Source organism: Phyllobates terribilis, unplaced genomic scaffold (genome assembly GCF_046119375.1).
Source record: "Phyllobates terribilis strain yellow unplaced genomic scaffold, ASM4611937v1 Scaffold_3__8_contigs__length_932513732, whole genome shotgun sequence".
Classification (NCBI taxonomy): Eukaryota; Metazoa; Chordata; class Amphibia; order Anura; family Dendrobatidae; genus Phyllobates; species Phyllobates terribilis.
Window position 1 is genome coordinate 121128594 of NW_027362763.1, and position 23743 is coordinate 121152336.

General features: G+C 44.5%; 1 protein-coding gene across 1 annotated transcript in view; it reads left to right on the forward strand.

The window, feature by feature from the left end:
• Positions 1–232: 232 nt before the first annotated feature.
• WDR35 (WD repeat domain 35) overlaps positions 233–23743 on the forward strand; it is a 119101-nt gene continuing 95590 nt past the window's right edge. Inside the window, exons 1-10 of the mRNA XM_073674116.1 lie at positions 233–384; positions 7786–7903; positions 10882–10953; positions 11866–11958; positions 13134–13262; positions 15003–15136; positions 15230–15395; positions 16514–16659; positions 17406–17531; positions 21526–21711. Coding sequence (XP_073530217.1) covers positions 361–384; positions 7786–7903; positions 10882–10953; positions 11866–11958; positions 13134–13262; positions 15003–15136; positions 15230–15395; positions 16514–16659; positions 17406–17531; positions 21526–21711 — 1194 coding nt within the window. The 5' untranslated portion in view covers positions 233–360. The remainder of the gene's footprint in view (positions 385–7785; positions 7904–10881; positions 10954–11865; positions 11959–13133; positions 13263–15002; positions 15137–15229; positions 15396–16513; positions 16660–17405; positions 17532–21525; positions 21712–23743) is intronic.

Consider the following 23743-nt stretch of genomic DNA (forward strand, 5'->3'; position numbering starts at 1 on the left):
GCAGGGCTGTTTTGGAGGTGACACTGATGCACCAGAGTATTACTAAGCCTTCACCGTGTTCTTGCTGCAGTTGTCAGAGTGCTGGTAATGGGACCCTCATTAGCTGGATACGGGCAGGCAGTGATTATAGGGGCAGTCTCGGCCATTTGGTCTCCACAAATATGGCCGCTCCTCTGCCGCACCGACGACATTTTTACACATTGGCCTCTAGTGACTGCGCGCGCAAATTTCAGAACCGGAAGTGACGTCAGCGCCGATTGCCGGGGATCCTGGTTGCCTAGAGACGGGAGAACTCGGCATCTTAGTTACGTTGCTGCCGCTTTGGCTCCTCCGCTGTGACCCCGGGCGGACACCGGCAGGATGTTCATATACCTGAGCAAGAAGGTGAGGGCGCTGCCACCAGGGGGCGCAGGACTGGGGTTCTGGTATTGCTTTGCATTTACTGATTACATGATGTTTTGCTGGGAATTGTAGTTTTACAGGCCTAGAAGGGGGGAGAGTGATATAATTAATCTCCCCCATAAATAAATCACTTCTGTATGAGAGCAACATGGCCGCCATCGGCTTTATAACTGGGTGTCACCGGGACCCCAGCGGCCTGAATAGCGGGGACACGGCGGTGTCAGTGTAGAGCAGAAAGGACACGACGCCGGGGGCTCCATAACCCCGCTCATGTCTGCGGGGACAAGCGTGCTGCCAAGGGGGATCTCAGTACCCAGTGAGACCGCAGCCCCCAGTGAGACCGCATCCCCCAGTGAGACCGCAGCCCCCAGTGTGACCGCATCCCCCAGTGAGACCGCATCCCCCAGTGAGACCGCACCGCCCAGTGTGACCGCATCCCCCAGTGAGACCGCACCGCCCAGTGTGACCGCATCCCCCAGTGTGACCGCACCGCCCATTGTGACCGCATCGTCCAGTGTGACCGCACCGCCCAGTGTGACCGCACCGCCCAGTGTGACCGCACCGCCCAGTGTGACCGCACCGCCCAGTGTGACTGCATCCCACAGTGAGACTGCATCCCAAAGTGTGACCGCACCGCCCAGTGTGACCGCACCGCCCAGTGAGACCGCATCCCACAGTGAGACCGCACCCCCCAGTGAGACCGCACCCCCCAGTGAGACCGCACCCCCCAGTGAGACCGCACCCCCCAGTGTGACCGCACCGCCCAGTGTGACCGCATCCCCCAGTGTGACCGCATCCCTCAGTGTGACCCCAGCCCCCAGTGTGACCGCACCGCCCAGTGTGACCCCAGCCCCCAGTGTGACCGCACCGCCCAGTGAGACCCCAGTCCCCAGTGAGACTGCACCGTGCACTGAGACCGCACCGTCCCACCTAGTGAGACCACAGCCTTCAGTGAGACTGCACCCCCCGGTGTGACCGCAGCACCCGGTGAGACCACAGCTCCTAGGGAGACCGCACCGCCCAGTGTGACCGCACCGCCCGGTGAGACCCCAGTCCTCAGTGAGACTGCACCGCCCACTGAGACCGCACCGTCCCACCCGGTGAGACCGCAGCCTTCTCTGTGACTGCACCGCCCAGTGTGACTGCAGCCCCCAGTGAGACAGCACCATCCAGTGTGACCGCACCGCCCAGTGAGACCCCAGTCCCCAGTGAGACTGCACCGCTCACTGAGACCGCACCGTCCCACCCAGTGAGACAGCAGCCCCCAGTGTGACCGCACCGCCCAGTGTGACCGCATCCCCCAGTGTGACCGCATCCCCCAGTGTGACCGCACCCCCCAGTGTGACCGCACCGCCCAGTGTGACCGCACCGTCCAGTGTGACCGCATCCCCCAGTGTGACCGCACCCCCCAGTGTGACCGCACCGCCCAGTGTGACCGCACCGCCCAGTGTGACCGCACCGCCCAGTGTGACCGCAGCCCCCAGTGTGACCGCACCCCACAGTGTGACTGCAGCCCCCAGTGTGACCGCACCGCCCAGATCATCCTCCTCTCACATCATACTGCTGCTCACATGGCAGCAGATAATTTCCCTTTCGTAGGACCCCTTTCAGTGCCCCCAGGGAGTGGGCTGCAGGTGACTGCCGTCATTCAGTGGTGTAGAAGCGGGCGCTCCTCCTGATCTAGGTTTCTCCATGTTGTCTCCCCTTCTGTGATATAATGAGAAGAGCACATCAGCTCACCGGAGCCCGGACGTAAGGTGCTGAAGAGACTGTGGGCCAGAATCTGCAGGGGAAATGAAAATCTCATTTTTATTAGACGACTCCTTAAAATCACAATAAAAAATGTCTGTAAATACTCCTGAATCCTGTTTCTGACGCGATTTGGATCTATTGGAAGTTTCAAAGTACTTAAGAAATAGATACGATTATTAAGATCCTCCATTAGGTTCGAAGTGCTCCGACCATAGGTATGATGAAAGGGAATCTGTCTGCAGGATCTCACCCACAAACTAGGTATATGTGCATGTAGCTCCTTCAAAGATAAGTCCAGCGATAACTTTACCTAGACAGTCTGTTCCTTTCTGAGAAATCATCATTTCAATTGATATGCAAATGAGGCTGAAGAGCTATGGTAGATCTGAAGCCTCTGTCACTCCAGCTCTATTCCCCACCCAGCGCCGCCTCCTCCTGCTTGAGGACTTGCGTTTTAGGGGGTGAGCTGTAGTTTTTGTTTATTCCATATTCATTGCCATACCTCCCTTCAAAAATTCAATCAAAAGAAAAAAATGGCAATTCTGGCATTTTCATTTATTTTTCTTTCTTCTTTTGTTGTTCAAACAATTTTATATTTTGATAGATCAGACTTTTAGGTTAAGTGCACACAAAGTGTTTTTGATGTGTTTTCGTGGCGTTTTTCCCGCCATGGAAATGCTGTGAAAACGCTTGTTAATAGGTCTGCCAGCTATAGCAATGCTAATCCGGATGTGCTGTACACATGATGCGGAAATTTCCGCTCCGGATTCGAATTACGTTAAAACCTCAGCATGACCATTGTTTGGCCGTTTCCGCAGCGAATTTGCGCCTGTTGACTTGCATTGAATCGCAGCAAACCCACAGGTATAATATCTATACTTGCGGATTTGCTGCTTTTCAATTAAAGCCAATTTGCAGCGGAAACGCGCTGCGGATGGTAGAAGAGGTCGGCAGAGGAGCACTACAACTCCGCTCGTCCGACCGCCGCTCCCGTCTCCTGCGGTGATGTGACCGATCAGCTGATGCTCACGTGACCTCCCTTGGGAGCATTCTGAAGAATGCTTCCACGTTGGTTAGGTCATCAGCTGATGAACCCCAGTGACCTCCTGCACAGCAATGTATACTGATGGGGGTGATTTTACACCCCTGTCAGTATACAGTGCTGTCTTCTACAGCAGTGACATCAGTGATGGCTGATGTCACTGCTGTAGAAGTGACACGGATCTTCGTGGGACGCTCGGCGGTTATCGTGGACTACGTCGTTGACGGCGGACAGGTAAGGGATATGGCTGTTTGTTATTTTACGTTTTTCCTGCCACGGGGATGTGGAAATGCTCATGAAATTTCTGCTTCAAATATGGACCGTGCGCACATAGCCTTAGGTACTCTACAATAACCAACATACTTATTTTTTACATTTCTTTCTTTTTTTCATTTGGGTAAAGAAGGGTGGTTTATACTGTTCTATTGTTTTTACATTTCTTTTTTATTAGTTTTATTTTATTTGCTTTGTAACCTGGGTTTCAAAAGAGGACTAAGATGGCAGGTGCCAGAAAAAAAATAATGTACCCTGGCTGTGTAGAGAAGGAGAAGCAGTACAGGAGAGCTGAGCTTTGTCTCATTGCAAACACGTCTCCAACTGCAACTTTTCTTTCCCAGTGCTGTCACTGATGCATCTCCTCCCCTCACACTGACTGCCATGAGATGAAAGCTGAAAGATGTTAGTAATCTCTGCTCTACTTCCAGCACTTGTAATCACACACAACTCCCAGGTGAAATTAGTGAGCAGATCAGACTGTCTTCCATTACATGTCTCACACTGGAGACTCCTCAACTCTGAACACTGTTTCACTGTCCCTGCAACCACACTGACTGACAGAGACGAGAGCTGGAATCTGTCAATTACTCACACTCAGGTCTACTGTGCTCCAGCACCTCATCACTCTGCAGTATTGTGGGGGCGTGTTTTTCTTCCCCCAGGGTGTTGCTGCCTGCTTATGATTGGTCAGCATTGGAAGAGGCTAAGTACACGCCCTCCAGTAAAATCTCTCTGGTAATGCCCACTTTGACTTTAAATAGAATTAACTGTTTAGATGCCTAATACTTTGATTACTAATATCTCCGCAACTGAGAGGCAAAATAAAAAAATTAAAAAAAATTTTGTTCTGCTCTGCAACACCTAATCCATCGTGTGTCCAGTTCAACATAAACAAATTAGTGAAAGTTCCTCTATAATTTGCAGTTGATTCAGCTGGTAGGGGGGGATTAGTTTCTATGAAGTCTCCATATACAGCATAGCATAGGATTCCTGCTCTTCATTCTTTATTTAGCACACAGACACAATCAACAGCAGCATGAAGAAAATTATGAAGCAGTACTGATCAGTGTAGATGTAAATCCTGCTCTACGGTGATTTAAAAGACTTGTTTGAAAGCCGAACACAATCTGTCTGTGTCTTCCTCTGCTTGTTTTATCACTGTGCTCCTCACTCCTCCTTCCCCACCCCCTATCCTGACACCTCACTCTGCTACTTGTCCTCCTTGTCTTGAACAGGACAGAGTTGAGCTGTTTTCAGAGTGGATGACAGGTCCAGAAGGCAGAAGATGGGGAAGAAGTGGCTCATAAGTGGGGAAGGAAGCAGATTTCCTCTCTCTTATAAGATATATTACAAAGTTTTTGTTTATATTCGCTAGTACTATTGACATGCAAAGTTTGTTAAAAGCACATTTCCTATTTATCGCATTAATTTTGCTGTGAATTTTCTGCAGAAAATTTCCACCCCATAAAAAAATTCTTCCAAAAAGAGGGACATTAATAAATCCCCTATCAAACAGGAAGAATCATGTCACGCAGTGCCTTGGGACTGTGGGCGCTAACCAGGTCCCTAGAACTAGGGGCGCCCTAGTCTTTCCCTGTTCCCCGGATTACTCCTGAAGGTGGAGAGGCCGGATTCTTGTGCCTTGCTATACTCCTATATTAATCCCCTGTCCCCTCCCCTACCCAGGGAACTTGGGAAGCGCAGGTATATATAAACACACTAAGCAAACAAGGGAAGACTGACAGGGATTAATGAAATTAACTATCATACAAAAGACACACACCAAACAACAGAGTGGGACGCAGAGGAGTTAAAGGAAGTAAAAACCAAATGGGAGAGAATGAGGATGTGCACACAGACAAAACTCCAAGCAACAATCACCTGAACAAATCTCCAAAGCTAACTCCAACCACGAACTACACCTCTAACTCCAGAACCAGGCAGTAAGAACTAACACTGGCAATTCCTAAGTGCTAGAGGTGAGCATATATAGCAGAGGGGAGTGGCCAACACTGAACAGCTGAGACAATCCAGATAGGAAAGCTCCAGGAGCTTCATCTGATCATATTAACCATTGCACTGCTAACAAGGAAAAAAACTGCACTGTTTAATAAGATGGTGAAGTATAGTGGGTATGGATAGTATTCAGACCCCTTTAAATTTTTCACTCTTTGTTTCATTGCAGCCATTTGGTAAATTCTAAAAAGTTCATTTTTTTCTCATTAAAGTACACTCTGCACCCCATCTTGACTGAAAAAAACAGAAATGTAGAAATTTTTGCAAATTTATTAAAAAAGAAAAATTGAAATATCACATGGTCATAAGTATTCAGACCCTTTGCTCAGACACTCATATTTAAGTCCATTTCCTTGTGATCCTCCTTGAGATGGTTCTACTCCTTCATTGGAGTCCAGCTGTGTTTAATTAAACTGATAGGACTTGATTTGGAAAGGCACACACCTGTCTATATAAGACCTCACAGCTCACAGTGCAAGTCAGACCAAATGAGAATCATGAGCTCAAAGAAACTGCCCAGGGAGCTCAGAGACAGAATTGTGGCAAGGCACAGATCTGGCCAAGGTTACAAAAGAATTTCTGCGTTACTCAAGGTTCCTAAGAGCACAGTGGCCTCCATAATCCTTAAATGGAAGAAGTTTGTGACCACCAGAAGTCTTCCTAGACCTGGCCGTCCAGCCAAACTGAGCAATCATGGGAGAAGAGCCTTGGTGAGAGAGGTAAAGAAGAACCCCAAGATCACTGTGGCTGAGCTCCAGAGATTCAGTAGGGAGATGGGAGAAAGTTCCACAAAGGCAACTATCACTGCAGCCCTCCACCAGTCGGGCCTTTATGGCAGAGTGGCCTGACGGAAGCCTCTCCTCAGTGTAAGACATGTGAAAGCCCGCATAGAGTTTGCTCAAAAACACATGAAGGACTCCCAGACTATGAGAAATAAGATTCTCTGGTCTGATGAGATGAAGATAGAATTATCACCAAAAAGTTCTAAGCAGTATGTGTGGAGAAAACCAAGCACTGTTCATCACCTGCCCAATACAATCCCAACAGTGAAACATGGTGGTGACAGCATCATGCTATGGGGTGTTTTTCAGCTGCAGGGACAGGATGACTGGTTACAATTGAAGGAAACATGAATGCGGCCAAGTACAGAGATATCCTGGATGAAAACCTCTTCCAGAGTGCTCTGGACCTCAGACTTGGCCGAAGGTTCACCTTCCAACAAGACAATGACCCTAAGCACACAGCTAAAACAACAAAGGAGTGGCTTCATAACAACCCTGTGACCATTCCTGACTGGCCCAGCCAGAACCCTGACCTAAACCCAATTGAGCATCTCTGGAGAGACCTGAAAATGGCTGTCCACCAACGTTCACCACCCAGCCTGACGGAACTGGAGAGGATCTGGACGGAAGAATGGCAGAGGATCCCCAAATCCAGGTGTGAAAAACTTGTTGCATCATTCCCAAGAAGACTCATGGATGTACTAGTTCAAAAGGGTGCTTCTACTCAATACTGAGCAAAGGGTCTGAATACTTATGACCATGTGATATTTCAGTTTTTCTTTTTTAATAAATTTGCAAAAATTTCTACATTTCTGTTTTTTTTTTTCAGTCAAGGTGGGGTGCAGAGTGCACTTTAATGAGAAAAAAATGAACTTTTTAGAATTTACCAAATGGCTGCAATGAAACAAAGAGTGAAAAATGTAAAGGGGTCTGAATACTTTCCGTACCCACTGTACTTCTATCCAGTGCAGCAGTTCGTGAAACCAGACACCGTGGTCTTTTGGCCGCTCTCTGTTGTCGTAACCCCCTGACAAACAATTTCAGATGTAATGATATCGGACACAAAAATCTTATATTGTGGAATATTCTGTTTTTCCATAACATTTAGGATGGGTGGAAATATTAAAACAAGCCATGCTGACTGATGCTCTCATTTGGACGCAGCTGATCACATGACCCTGGGCAGCATTAGCAAGGGAACGGAGTGTTGCTTATAATATAATTTTACCCCTTTCTTAGCATTTAAAATTGGATTAGTCCTTTAACCACGAGCGTTTTTGTACCTCAAAACTTTATTAAAAAAACCCCCAAAGCTATAATTTCCCCACACACAAAGTTTTCTGAGTCAAAGCTGATTGGTTCATCTAAGGGTAAAAGAAAGGAGCCCTCCCTGGAGTGATTAGCTGCAGAAATCACAATGTCATCCAGTGTACATCCGGTGGGGTACCTTTTTGGTGTCATAGCCATGTTTCTTGTTATATTAGCTTTTTTTTATTTCTTGTGTTTTTTCTATAGATTGCCATTCCTAACAACATCCGGTTAAAATGCATATCATGGAACAAGGACCAGGGTTACATCGCCTGCGGAGGGGAATCTGGGCTACTCAAGGTCCTCAAGCTGGAAATGCAAACAGGTGAATGAATGAATTTTTCATGAAAAATATTTAGATCTGAGAGTCCTCAGTGGTTGATACCTTTTAATGGCTAACTGAAAAGATGGTAACAAATTGCAAACTTTCGAGACTACTCAGGTCTCTTCATCAGTTAGAGAATAACACAAAATCTGAAGAGTCACATATTTATACACCGCAAGACACAGAAATAATGCAATAGATGAGGCAAATGACGTAAAGCAGAATTATTACTATAGGAGATGGATAAACAGTTGTGGCCGTAAATATTGGAATAGTTCATAGCTAAGGAGTGTGAAAGTTTCATTACCCGGTGATTGAGGTCTGGTCCAGGGTTGTGATCACCCCACATGGTCTGAGGAGCACATTCCTTAGTTGATGTAGAATGACATAAATCCATACAATACATTCATTCCTGCTCTGAAGGTGTCAAAGGTCACTATGAGTTTATATTCCCAGACTTTTCTGTCTCTCTGAGATTTGAAGTTACCTTTTAATACGAGTAATGGTGCTGTGATCTGGGAAACAAAAATGTTTGGCCACAGGTAGATCTATTATTTTTTCTTTTATTGTGTGGCGATGAGAATTCATCCTTGTTCTAAGTTTATGCCCTGTACCCCTACATACAGACCCCCAGCTGGACATTGGTGTATATAATTAAGTACAGTACATTAGATGTGATACAGCTGAACGTACCTGGGATCTTGTAGTCCTGATGTGAGTTGGGGATCTTTATCTTGTCCGTGGTCATTATATATGGACTGGTTTTACATTTTTTCTGGTTGCAAGGAAAGGTACCTGTAGCTGGAGGAGATGACAGGGAGCTTCTGACAATGATGCTTCTTAGATTTGGGGGCTGCCTGAACCACAGAAGTGGGGGGTCTGGAAATATGGATTGTAATCGGACATCTTTTTGTAGTAAGGGTTGTAGTTTCCGTGCAGCTCTTCTTAGCGCCTCCAGATATTGGATTGTAGGTGACTACTAGAGGCACCCGGTTGCTTTCTTGTTAAGTTTTGTAATGTAGGAGATGATTGCTTGATATTCTGGTGGCTCTTGTAATCTGGTTCTCAATTGTTCTTGGATGGTAGCCATGATTCAAAAAGGCCACCAAGGTGTTGGTCTCTATCCGTAGGGTTGGAACATATCTGGTTGTATCTGATGGCTTTCCTGTAGATACGTCCATGAATTTTTCATGGACGTTTTGGACGCGTTTCACTTTGCTTAATATCATTTCCTAAAAGAACAGATACCTGTCTGCTGGGGAATGTTTATATGTCGTAGCGCCAGGACAAGGACACAGATTCTTTAGCTTTTCTTCAGCCTTCACGAAATGAGATGAAGCGTCCCTGGAGGCCACCTTTCTGTAAGCCACCGCAGGACAGCACATATGTTCAGACGTGTTCTCAGTATCTGGACACCGGCAGCGATAATCCGGCTCCTGAGGATAAGAAGGCTTTGAATTCTGCACTTTCTCATCCAAGAATATTTTTCCGCCGATAAAATAAGGACGTCTTCAGACGTCTTGTAAGAGGAAATCGGGCCGAGTTTTATTAGTGTTTCTTCTTATTAGAGTCTGGTCAGTTTTTACCATCAGCGTTTGGTCCGATTTCATCAGTTTTTCCAAGACGAAAAACAAACAAACAAAAAAGTTTAGTTTTATCTTTTTTTATTTATTAGTCCATAAAAAATGGACAGCTCTCAGAAGGCATCCACATTTTTTCCTGGACTCCTAGACTTGCATTGCTGATTTTGATCCAACACTCGGATCAATATCGGACACGTCTTCACGATTTTTCACCGATCGCAGTCTGCAAAAAACTCGAACATGTGAATGGCCCAGTTCACTATTATAGGTACAAGTGCTATCCGTGAAAAGCCTTCTCTGTATGTGTCTGCATATTGAGATAGCGGTCATTCATTGAGTTGGCTCCCCCCACTGGACTCCGGGGACCCAGACCGAGTAGTCCTGCCCACTGGACTCCGGGGACCCAGACCGAGTAGTCCTGCCCACTGGACTCCGAGGACCCAGACTGAGTAGTCCCGCCCACTGGACTCCGGGGACCCAGACTGAGTAGTCCCGCCCACTGGACTCCGGGGACCCAGACTGAGTAGTCCCACCCACTGGACTCCGGGGACCCAGACCGAGTAGTCATGCCCACTGGACTCCGGGGACCCAGACCGAGTAGTCCCGCCCACTGGACTCCGGGGACCCAGACCGAGTAGTCCCGCCCACTGGACTCCGGGGACCCAGACCAAGTAGTCACGCCCACTGGACTCTGGGGACTCAGACTGAGTAGTCTCGCCCACTGGACTCCGGGGACCCAGGCCGAGTAGTCCTGCCCACTGGACTCCGGGGACCCAGACCGAGTAGTTGCGCCCACTGGACTCCGGGGACTCAGACCGAGTAGTACCGCCCACTGGACTCTGGGGACTCAGACCGAGTAGTCCCGCCCTCTGGACTCTGGGGACTCAGACCGAGTAGTCCCGCCCACTGGACTCCGGGGACCCAGACCGAGTAGTCCTGCCCACTGGACTCCGGGGACCCAGGCCGAGTAGTCCCGCCCACTGGACTCCGGGGACCCAGACCGAGTAGTCCCGCCCACTGGACTCCGGGGACCCAGACTGAGCAGTCTTTGTATGGCACGCATGGCGCTTTATAACTATTGATGTACGAGCAATGGAAACATCATGTCACATAGTATAGGACAAAGAAGCAAAACGGTTCGGTGCTACTATTGGGCTGTTCCCTGCATCTACATTTTAGTGGTAGCTTTCGCTCATTGTCAGTAATTATAAATGGCATGTCTACATTGCTTATGGCTCATCGTATGATTTTCTCAATAATACCCTCATTGTTTATCACTTAATGAACCTTTTTGTTTCTGTGGTTTCCAGTTTCTGTTTATTAACAAAAATCACAATTATGTCTTTATTTCCCTTTATTAACTATTATTGACCCAAACGTGATTTTTCTTTCCAGACGATGCCAAGGTGAAAGGGCTCGCTGCACCCAGCAATCTGTCCATGAATCAGACCCTGGAGGGACACAGTGGTAATGGGGGATACAGATTGGGGGACCAAGTGTCTTTTTGTCGTTTATGCTCCGAGTCTTGTACCATTCACTCTTAAAGGGCACCTCCAGCTTAGAGGGTCATATCAAATTTTATTTGTGTCTTGTCGGTCACTCTAGAAATGTCTGTGGCTACCATCCAGCTCTGTTAGCTTAGCATGCCATGACAGGACGTATCAACGGAGTTGTCTGATCAGGTCGTTTTAACAGGGAAAACGACACTATCAAGGTATTTCATATCGAGGGATATGTAATAAAACAAAGATGTCTCCAGTCCATCAGGCAGAAGACACTCCTTTACAGAAGATCTTTATTTTGACTCCTAGAGGAAAATACTGAGTGGGGACCCCCTTTATGTTGTCCATAGGCCTCATGGACAGAGGTGTTGTGCTATTCAACAACCAACCCCTTTAAGGACTCAACAAAGTTTACAACTTATGAAAGTTAAAAAGGTGTTCCCATCTCCAAGATCCTATCAAATATGTAGTAGGTATAATAATAATAATAATATTATAAGCAAATACCTCCAATTAGAAATGTAGTATAGTTCTTCTGGTTCGCTATGTCGCTTACCCCTTGTGCAGGGCATTGCAGTAGCAGATATCCATGGTTACGACCACTTAACAACTAACTGTCACTGTATCAGTGGTTGTAACCATGGATACCAAAGCTACTTCAATGCTCTGCGCCTGGGATAAGCTACTCAGCGAATCAGAAGAACTATACTACATTTCTAATTGGAGGTATTTGCTAGTATTATTATTATTACACCTACTACATAGTGGGATAGGATCTTAGAGATGGGAACACCCCTTTAAATACTGTAGTAAAGGTGTAAAAGAAGAGACATTAGAAATGACAGCAAGTCTTCCTCATTCTGTGTTTCTCCTCCAGGGTCCGTACAGGTGGTGACCTGGAATGAACATTTCCAGAAATTGACGACAAGCGACCAGAATGGGCTGATCATCGTCTGGATGCTGTACAAGGGTAACACTAAAGCTTCTCTGTACATTAGTGACTGCGTGGCTGATTATATACAGTATGTGTGATCCATTAGACCATATTTGGAGTCGTGAGAAAGTTTATCCCTGTGCATAAAATAAGTACACCCGATATCTTCACACTGTAAAGCTATTGTGTTCCCTATGGGGAGAGTGGAGTCAGATGCTGTCAGAATCTTCTACCATCTGCTCCTCTGCCTGCAAAACAGAAGTCCAGGGAAAAAAAATTAAAACCGCCTGATCCTAATCTTTTAGGGGAGAGTCAGGACACATTAGATGACCAACTGATCCTGCCGAAATTGTCAGTTTAGCCAACCTTAATCTAATGTGTATGGGGGCCGGAGTTACAGAAGTGATAAAGGTTCAATTATTAGATTATTAAAGGGTTAAATTAGGGTCCACCTCAAATCAGTATTTAGTGCGCTACATACTGAACCTGGCATCCAACTGAAAAGGACATCTGTATGAATATTATCAGCTGCTGTCTGTCACCGTACAGCTCTGGCAGTACTACCCACCAAATGACTGGATGCTAGGTGCAGTAGTCAGCTGCTTGAAGTCTTCTTTTGTAAAGTCAGAGCCATTCAGCCTCAGTATCTTATCGTGTAGCTGTACCTCCAGGTGAGGGATACGCTGCCCTGTGCGTGTACATGAGGAATAACACTACGACCGGACATTACACAGCTTGTGTCCTGCATTTTTAGCAGTATTCCCCTCTACACAAGAAGCCTCATTGCTTTATCCCTGTGCCTTTCTGTGTGCTTCCCTCCAGCTCCTCCTCCCTCCTATCTCCATAGACTTTTATAGGCAGCGGGTGTCATTTGATCCCTCACTGCAGACAGATTTGTAGATAGATTTGAGCAGTTTTTGAGAGTGAATAATCAGTGCAAGAGACAAAAGGTGACTGATAAGAGGAGAAAGAGGCAGATTTCTCTGATAAGATATATTAGAAAGTTTCTGATATTCACTCGAACTATTGATTTCTATAAAAAAAAGTTTAGTTACTATATTATAGCTTGTATCACAATACCGCTGCTGGCCTGGCCTGCTTCCGACTCTTCCAGGGAACATGATGGCTGTTTACAGAGCTGGAACCAAAATCAGCCAGGACTGATGCGACCCTCGGCTTTGCCTCATTTAGATGGTGCGCCTGTCTTTTAGGCTCATGGTACGAAGAGATGATCAACAACAGGAACAAATCTGTTGTCCGCAGCATGAGCTGGAACGCGGATGGTCAGAAGATCTGCATTGTGTATGAGGACGGGGCTGTCATTGTTGGTTCAGTGGACGGTAAGGACATTTAGTCTTCCAGGTGCCCCTTTACCTTACTCATGGTGGATGAAGCAAAGCTCTGCTTTGGATTAAAGAGGTTTTCAGCTAAATACATCCGTGACCACCCCTTCATTCTCTTCTATAGGACTGATGGTGATAGTCGTCCTGGCAGTCCCATAGAAGTGACTGGAGCTGTGATGAGATGTGCTATTCTTTTCACACTGAGGACTTTGGGACCCTCTGTTCTCCGGATCGATGGGGGGGCTCCGTGATTGAGTCTCCAGCAGTCATAGATTTATCACCTATCCTGTGGAGTTCTAATCATGTTTTTAGTAGAAAACCCCTTTTTATATTTTCTACATATTCAGCAAATATATACATCGCTCCTTTTGATGTACATGATGCCTGTTTTCAGGGTCGTTATGATACGATGTGTACAAGTCGGCTCACAAAGTATGAAATGTTGCTCATACTTATGTGTCCCCAAACATGATCCTCCTAGTTCTTCACTTTCTGCCCACACATCGCTGATATTAGGGACTGACCTGAAGGATTGATCCTGTGCGCTGAGCTGCAGAGTTAGGGCTCACTCACACAAGCGTATAACTCAGACGAGTGCTCTCTGATATTTTATCTAATAGCACTCGGCCCAATGTGATATTATGGGGCAGTGCACATTTGTGTTTTTTTTTTTTCTCATGCCGATTCGGCATGCTCCGCGTGGTTCTACAAATCGGATCACGTGCACCCATACAAGTCTATAGGTGCATGTAAAACATCGGACTGCACTCGGATGTTATCCGAATGCTGTCTGATTTACGTGGACTCAGACAATGGAGAAGATTTAAGTTCTCCGTCTTCTCCGCACTCTGACAGTGAGATGACACTCGGGTCAGAGTTTGATCATTGTCATTACCATAATCGATCCGATTCTCTCGGAAGAAAGAACCATCGCTCATGTGACCCCCGGCCTCAGGGTGATAATACTATCTATGTATGAAACGTGATCCCCAATGGCCGCACAATTTGGTTTCTAGATCTTGCAGCCCTTGGGGATTGCGGTGGGTAGAGGTTTGGGTGCGTGTAGAGAGTGGCAGCACTTGGGGTCACCCTGAGTTGGTTCTATATATGCAGTGAGATATACAAGGATCCGCTACAAGAGTAAAACCACTGACAGGTGAAGTAAGTAACATTATGTCAGCGCCATCTGTCAAGGGGTGTAATATACTACGAACAAGCGAACAGTTGATATATTGCATGCAGGAAAAATGGACACGTGTACGCACCTGAGCGACAAGGGCCAAATTGTGATGGCTTAACGACTGGGTGGTCTTGTGGGGTGTTCCAGAGTCATAGGCGCTCAAGGCTACTGTAAAATAAAGTGCTGAGAATGTTCCTGATGATAGATCAATGCCCAGAAACCTCTACAGCGGGCACGTGAGCATCAGAAGTGGCCCATGGAGTAATGGAGAAAGTGGCCGGGTCTGAGGAATCACATTGGATGCGTGCGTCGCTTACCTGGGGAAGAGGTGGCCCCACTATGGGAAGAAGACAAGCTGGCGGAGGCAGAGTGATGAGGAAACGTTCTGCAGCCAAACCTTGGCATCATGTGGTTGGATGTGACCCGTACCAACTGTCTGACATTGTACAGACCAAGTGCCCCCCTTCATGGCTGTGGTATTCAGTAACGACCTGTCATCATTGTGTTTTCTGCTGATGTCCGTCTGTCTGACTACTTTTATCCTTAATATTATCCAGGTAATCGTATTTGGGGCAAAGAATTGAAGGGCATACAGCTGTGCCATGTCGCTTGGTCGCCAGACAGCAAAATTCTTCTTTTCGGCATGGCAAATGGAGAAATCCACCTTTACGACAACCAAGGCAACTTCATTGTAAGTTTTGGTAAATTCTTCACGTTCATTTTCCGGGTCCATCATTGCTCTTGATCAGGATTGAACTCACTGTCACGGATTGTCTTTCCATAGGTAAAAATGGTGCTGAGCTGTTTGGTGAATGTGACGGGTCCCCTGAGTATCGCTGGCATGCATTGGTATCCGGGCAGTAAAGGTTACGTGGAGCCAGATTGCCCCTGCCTGGCTATATGTTTTGATAACGGGCGGTGCCAGATCATGAGACACGAGAACGATGAGAGTAAGTCTTTTTTTTTCTTTTACCAAAGGGCAAACTATAAGGCCTCGTGTACCCATTGTACTCTATGGGGCTGTTCACATGTCCTTATTTTTTTGTGGATTGTTCATCTGCAAAAAAAAAAATCATTTTTTATGGGTGTCACGGACAACAGACACCCGAAAAAAGTCTATGGGTTCGTGAAAATCACGAACAGCACACAGATGGTATCAGTGCACAACATGTGTGCTGGAATTACCATTGTATATAATGTATAGGAAAAGCTTTGACATGTATTTATTTTTCCATACGTGAAAATCATACTTAAGTTTCCACAGCTGCATGCATGGCCTATAAGTCTCCTCACTCTGACATGCCAGTCCTGGCTTGTCACTCTACATAAGGAGAAACGTTACCCCTTAGATCATAATCACTGATGAAACACTGATGGTAAAAACTGACAAAAAGTTCAGGCACTGATGACAATTGGACTGTTTTTTTTTTTTGCATTCGTGAACAAACACGTACGTCTGAATGAGGCCCGATGCTTAGGCGGGGTCTACACAGCGACATGAGTTACCGACATGTGGATTGGGATGTTCAGTGCAACATCGCATCTAAGACCCTTGTGACATCGCAGGCAATGGTTGGATTTTTTGGGTACAACTTTGCCCCTGTAGGGTTCAACTTGTCACTCGCATGCAACCTATGTGTCATTTGGTTTCTTTTCTATAGCCAAATTGCTGCTCAAAAATAGACGCACAAGAGTAAGTCGCTTTAATGTTTTTGCTTGTACGACAGCTTAGAGATTTGCTGTGCAATAAGTATTGCACACGGTCATGATTGTAATGTCAAAACATCGCATCTAATGACCTCTTACCCCATGTGCAGGGCATTGCAGTAGCTTAGGTATCCATGGTTACGACCATTCATAGTGACAGCTGTTAGTGGTTGTAACCATTGATACCTAAGCTGCTGCACATGGGGTAAGAGAAATAGTGAATCAGAAGAACTATACTACATTTCTAATTGGAAGTATCTACTAATATTACTATTATTACACCTACTCCATATTGGGAGATGGGAATACCCTTTTAATGCTTTCAGAATTAATAGTCACAATCCTTCCTCTGATTTTCCAGACCCAGTTTTGGTTGACACGGGTATGATCGTGGTCAGCATTCAGTGGAATCACTGTGGCAGTGTGCTGGCCGTGGCCGGATCCCAGACGACAAGCAATCAAGATAAAGACATCAATATCGTCCAGTTCTACACCCCATTCGGAGAGGTATCTGCTCACATTTGTATCAAGGCCTATGGAGAGCGAATGTCTAAGTGAGACTACCGGCATTAACCTTTTCCTGCCATAGGCAATTTGCTTTTTTGCACTTTTGTTTTTTGTATCCCTTTTCCATCCAAGGGTCACAATTTTTTTTCCACTTTTCCATCTACAAGGAGTCGATTATTTTTTTTGTTTTATTTTGTTCTTTATTTTATAAAACGTAACCGTTACATTCTTAGAGAATAAGTTTTGTTTGATGCATATACTTTAAAACGAGGGCTAGTTTTATGCATGACGAGTGCAGTAATATAGTGGAGACCCCCCACGTTTCTTACATTGTTTTGGGTCTTGTTTTTACGATAAAAATGACCTGTTGAAATGATTCTTGAGATCTGCCTCGATTATGGTGAAACCAAACGTGCATAGTTTTTTTTTTATTATTTAAGTAGTGAAAAAATTCTAAAAAGCTTTGTTTGTGTCATGATTTTCTGCGACCCGTTACTTTTTAATTTCCCCGTTGATGGGCTTTATTTTTTGCGCACCGAGTTGTCATTTTTATTCATTCAATTTCTGGGTGGATGTGATGCTTTGATGGCTTTTTATTGCATTTTTGGGGGGGCTATTATTATGTTTTACTTGTCTGTTGTTTTTCTAAGGGCCTAAATTCAGTTCTTAGCACAGAGATGGGCTCACATATATGTCCGTCTGCTTTCTCTGTACCATTAATATTAATGATCTGTTTGTCTCTGAAGCACCTGCGCACCTTGAAGGTTCCTGGGAAACAGATGTCTGCCGTGTCGTGGGAAGGTGGTGGTCTGAGAATCGGTTTGGCGGTGGATTCATTCATTTACTTTGCCAACATCAGGCCTGACTACAAGGTAAAAAATCAGGCTTTTGAAAGTTTCTTGAAAATGTAAAAAAACCCCCCAAAAAACGGTCTCCCCATTTCTGATGATTTTAGGCAAAAGTGGTCTGAGAAATGTTTTTTTTTATGGAGTTGTGGGGTATGTAATTTTCTGTTCGGCTGACCCTCCTAGCCACCAATATCAATCTTTTATTTTTTACATATTTAGTTAGTAAATAATTTCAGAAAATATACAGGTATTGGGGGGTTAATTTCAATTTTTTCATTTAAAGTAATTTAATGTCAAAAGTAGAAAAATTGTCCTGGTTACCAGAGGCGCAAAAATATTGAAACACCCCTGGCAGCGAAAGGGTTAATGTAGATAAATGTAAGGTCATGCACTTGAGCAGAGGAAACTAAATGCATAATTATGTACTAAATGGTAAAACATTGGGTAAAACTGTCATTGAAAAAGAGCTGGGTGTATGGCTGGACGGCAAACTCCACTTTAGTGACCAGTGTCAGGCAGCTGCTGCCAAGGCAAAGAAAATTATGGGATGCTTAAAAAAAGACATAGGTGCTCATGCCGAGAACATAGTTTTGCCTCTATACAAGTCACTAGATGGCCACACTTGGATACTGTGTATAGTTTTGGTCTCTGATGTATAACAAGGACGTAACTGAACTAGAGCTGGTACAGAGAAGAGTTATTAAAGTAATGGGTGGACTGCAATACCAAGCTAGGTTATCATACTTGGGGTTATTCAGTTTGGAAAAACAATGGCTTAGGGGCGATTTCATTACAATGTACATATGGGCACTAGATTTTGGAGATGACATTGATCCAGGGGACTTGTCTGACTGCCATATATGTAGCCAGGAAGGAGTTTTTCCACTAATATGGGGCGATAAAGCATCTGCCTTCCTCTGAATTAACATGTTAGGTTATAGTGTAAAGTCAATGGACTTCTTTCACCCTTAAAACGATGAAACTATCATCTGTCTTCTCAGTTGCTGCACGCCTCTAAATTCCTTTTTTGAGGCTTCTCTCGAGGTAGAATAATTTCCATAACGCACTGCAGCCAATTCTGTGGCGGTTTGGCTTTTCACTTGGCTCATGGATCCTGGTCAGCAGAATCCGCATTCAAAAAGCCCCTTACTTTGCTCCTTTTTATGAGTGACAGACTCTTTGATGATCTTGTCTAGGCCCTTACCAAAGATGCCATAAGGTACATGAGTGCTCTGCTTTCTCATCGATGCCAACCATGTAGCAACCCCAGGGATTTTACTCAATTCGTTACTCTTTTTTCCGTGGAGGCAACAATAAATTCTGTCAACCCTCCAACTCCAGGCAGCTCTCTTTCTGCCTCAAGGCTGCAGAGCACTCCATTTCCAGGTCCTCCACTGCATTAAGTATTTTGACCACTCAAAACATCTTCTCAGGTGCGAGGACGTCTTCTCTCCTTCAGAAAGACTTGGATGGCTCTCGCGGCCTGTGGCAGCGATGTGGTGGTATCTTTGGGTTACAAGATGGAGTTTGCCCCCAAACTGTTTTTTCCTTCATTCACTTTGAAGGCTCGACCTCTGTCAAATTTCTTTCGAGCTTCAAGGAGTCATTCCAGACACAGAATGGTTGCAGGCATATTACTCCAAGTTGAAGAAGCTCAACTGATTTTTCCTAGTTTGAAGGTTTCGCATGGAACTCCTTAGATCTGTAGTCACATCACTGAAGTCAGAAGAATTCCTCTCTTCGGTACAAAAGTGATGAAAGTGATGTATATCTTCAAATTCACATCATTGCCTTCATTTCCTTTTTGTCACACTGCCTTTTGGACTTGACAGCTTCCATGGTCTTCACCTAGAATCTTACTTCTCTAATGGCTCTTCTCCGTGCCATTGGGGTGGCAATCATCCTATATCAGGATCGTTTTGTGAAGGCTATGTACAGATATGAGAATCTGTAAAATCTCCAAATAATCTTGAATTTTCTTGGACCTTTCCAGTTGGATCATTGACCAACAGAAGTTAACATCATCTCACCGTCCGAAATTTCTGGACATGACCTTCAACACCTTGGTGGGTCGGGTATTTATCCCCTCAGACAAGATATCCTTTCTTTGAGTCGGAGTGTCTCATTTGTAGATAGAAACTTCATATGCCATCTGTTTTTGTGTAAAAGTTCTGAGGTCTCAGTCTTTGAAGCTGTCACTTCTGCCAGTTTCCCAGCCGTGCATTACAGCAATCTGTTGTGTCTCTATGGAGCAAGTCAGTGGACACCTTACATCATAGCATGTGTCTCCTGTTTGAGTCTGGAGAGACCTTCTTTGGTGATCCTTCTTTCCTCCCCAATGGCAAATGGTGATGACCAATGCCAGTCTGTCGGGCTGGGGAGTGGTGTCAACCATCTTACTGGAGAAATCTCGCTTGCAGATCAACTTTCTGAATTTGAGTGCCATTTTTCCTGTCTCCTTCCCACTTTTCCTCCCTTTCCAGGACTGTCTGTTTCAAGTACAGACAGACAAATCGACCCTGTGGTCTATCTGATCCACCAGGGATGTACCCGGAGCTCATCGGCCTTGAGGGAAAATACCAGGATTCCTTATTGGGTGTAGCATCACGTTCCAGCGTTCTCCACACTTAACATTCCTGGTGCGGAAAACTGGGTTGCAGACTCTCTCACTCAATAAACCCTGGATGGAGAAACTTGGTCTCCTCTCCTTGAGATCTTCACCCAGTTATATTTTTGCAGGGGCACCATCCTCTTTCAGCGTATGCTGACTTTTTGCAAACCGGTTAGGACCTTCATGGGGATGGCTCATTGCCCCCATGTGACATCCCTTTCTTTAACCTTATGACCTCAACCTGGTACTATGTACTTCAGGCTTTTCCCTTTGAGCCTTTTCGCAACATCTCCTCAAAGTTCTTTTCCTGGAAAGTGTCAAAATTTATTTCCAGGGTGTCTGAGTTCGCTACCTTCTCTTACACCTTACACCTACCTTTTTGTTCTTCATCTTTCCCCCTTGCTATCTTTTCTTCCAAAGGTGCTTTTGACCTCTCATATCAATGAGGACATCGTTCTCCCCTCCTTTTGCCCATGTCCTCTTCATCCCCGGGAGCTCTCTCTCCACTGTCTGCATCTTGTCAAAGTGTACCTTTCTGTCTCGGAAACCTTCCTACGTTACTATTCTCTCTTTGTAACCCCTTGATGGACCACACAAGATGACCATTTCTAATTGGATCAGGTTGACCATTGTGGAAGGCCTAGGGTAAAGCTCCACCTTTTTGGATACCGCTTGTGTAGGTACAAGCGGTATCATCTTGCCTCAAAAAAGAAAACTGAATAAAAAGTGATCAAAGATCAAATTGTGCAAAAATATTAAAACCTAAAAAAAAAACCTGCGTACTTTTGGTGCTTCCATAATTGTACTGAACCGAAGAATCGAGTTATCATTTCATTGATATCACATTGTGAACAATTATTTATCCACCCTTCCAAAAGAATAAAAAACCTGTACCGCACAAAGAGAATAATAAAAATGCAAACACTTATAGAAAAATAAAAAAAGTTACAGTTTTCAGAAGGGATTGTGAAAAAAAGTAATAAAAACAGATGCACTCCTCAAGTGGATTTCCATGAATTTCGAGAATGGCACAGAGTAAGGAGAGTTAGAAAATAATGAAGTAGCTGTTACTCATCACTCAAATTCCCCGTAATATCATCTTTTGTAGTAGCATGATGTCCAGTTCATCGATCATTTGACCACTGCAGCCAATCACTGGCCTCAGTAATCACATATAAATGTATGACTAATGACTTGCTCAGGTGGCTTATGAATGGGTCATCACTTCTGGTCCTGGAGGAGATGATTAGAGCGGGGATTCAAGTGGAAGGGAACACATTTCATAACAGTCCCAACTCTCTGCCGAATTTGGAGATGTCCCGGCACACACATTATTGCAGCACATATGTCCACATAAATTACCGTAATAATAGCTACATGGTAAACACTTTGTCTTGTGATTTACAGTGGGGCTATTGCTCGAACACGGTGGTGTACGCTTACACCAGGCCGGATCGCCCCGAATACTGCGTCGTTTTCTGGGACACCAAAAACAATGAAAAATATGTGAAGTATGTGAAGAGCCTGATCTCTGTTACAACGTGCGGAGATTTCTGTATATTGGCTACTAAAGCTGACGAGAACCATCCACAGGTTTGTATCCTCATGTTATCATTCCTTATATTAGATTTGTATATGATAAGTGTATTATTACATGTATTTACCTGTATTATTGTACATGTAAATACCTTTCACTGCAAATTTACATTAAACCCCAATTAAAATATATACTTTCTTTTAACGTCTTATAAAATCCCCAGTACAAACACACAACCAGTGGTGTAATGTACAGTCCATTGTGATATTTCTAACAGGACGCTCTCACATATCCCATGTCCGGTACTATTCACAACTGTCTGGCACGATCACCGCACAATCTTGCTAACTGACAATATATACAGTTGAAACCAGAAGTTTACATACACTATATAAAAAGACACATATGAATGTTTTTCTCAATATCTGACATGAAATCAGAATAAACTTTTCCCGTTTTAGGTCAATTAATATTACCATAATTATTAATATTTGCCAAATGCCGGAATAATGAGAGAGAGAGAATGTTTTAAGGCATTTTTATTACTTACTGCAAAGTCAAAAGTTTACATACACTAAGATTACTATGCCTTTTAACAATTCTGGACTGCCCATATGATGATGTCAGGTGTTTGGAAGCTTCTTTGGGCAACATGTGAGTTAATTAGAGACACACCTGTGAATGTATTTTAATGCACACCTGAAACACACTGCTTCTTTGTGTAGCATCATGGGAAAGTCTAAGAAATCAGCCAAGAAGTCTGGCTCATCCTTGGGTACAATTTCAAGATACCTGAAGGTGCCTCGTTCATCTGAACAACAATTATACGTATAATTTGTTTGTAATATGAGTTTCACTTTTTATATTGAAGAACTGAAATAAATTAACTTTTTGATGATATTCTAATTTAGTGAGATGCACCTGTGTGTGTGTATATGTATATATATGTGTGTGTATATATATATATATATATATATATATATATATATATATATATATATATATATATATATATATATATATATATATATATATATATATATATATATATATATATAATGTGTATACACATACACAGGTGCTTATGTGTGTGCATATTGTGATGGAGTCACTGGTATTATATGCGAGGGGAGGTATGTGTCACTCAGTATGCTTTTCTGTGTGAACTGAGACCTACTGAATTTCTGCCAGCACAGCATGTTATTGGCTGTGTGCCCACAATGCGGATTTAATGCGTTTCCGCGGCGGCATTTCCGGCGTCCAGCGGTGGTTTAAAAGGACCTGAGGTGACGTCATTTAGTCATGTGACAGGTGACGCGACCGCCTACGTCAGCGGACGCGTTACATGTCACATGACTAAATGACGGCATGGCAGGTTCTTTTACACCACCGTTGGACGCCGAGGACACAGGACGCACCAGGGAGGTGACCACGGGCCACCGGAAAGGTGAGTATAATGTATTTTTTTATTTTTAACATTTTAATTCTTTTTTTTTACTTTTGATGCTGCATTTACAGCATCATAACTTGGTTATACTATATAAATCCATGCCAGTTGCATGGATTTATATTGTGTGACCAACTTGTCAAGCACTTTTCCAAGTGATGCTCAAAATCGCTTGGAAAAGCGCTTGACAAAAACGCATGCGGAAATGCATGCACAAAACGCTTAAAAACGCTTCTCCCTGGCAGGAAAAACGCATGTAGAATCCGCATGCGTTTTTTCTGCCAGGGAGATGCGGAAATGCTCAGGAAAAATCTGCATCAATTCTGCATTGTGGGCACATAGCCATATGCTGGGGGTTACCTCTTTTAAAGGGTGTGGTTTTATGTGAATGACGTAGAAATGGGAGGGAAGTCATTCCCCATAACTCCCCTCAGGGTGTGGCTGAGCAAGCTTTAAATGTTCAGTCCTGTTTTTTTTTCTCTGTGTTGTGTTTGGAGAGGCAAGGTCTCTAGACTGGATAGTCCTAGCTCAGAGAGGAGCTGAAGGCTTGACATAGCTTGTGTGAGCAAACCGCACATATAGACTGTGCTATCGTTTATCTTTTGGTTTGTTGTTTTGCCAGTAAGGCCATGGTTTTTTTT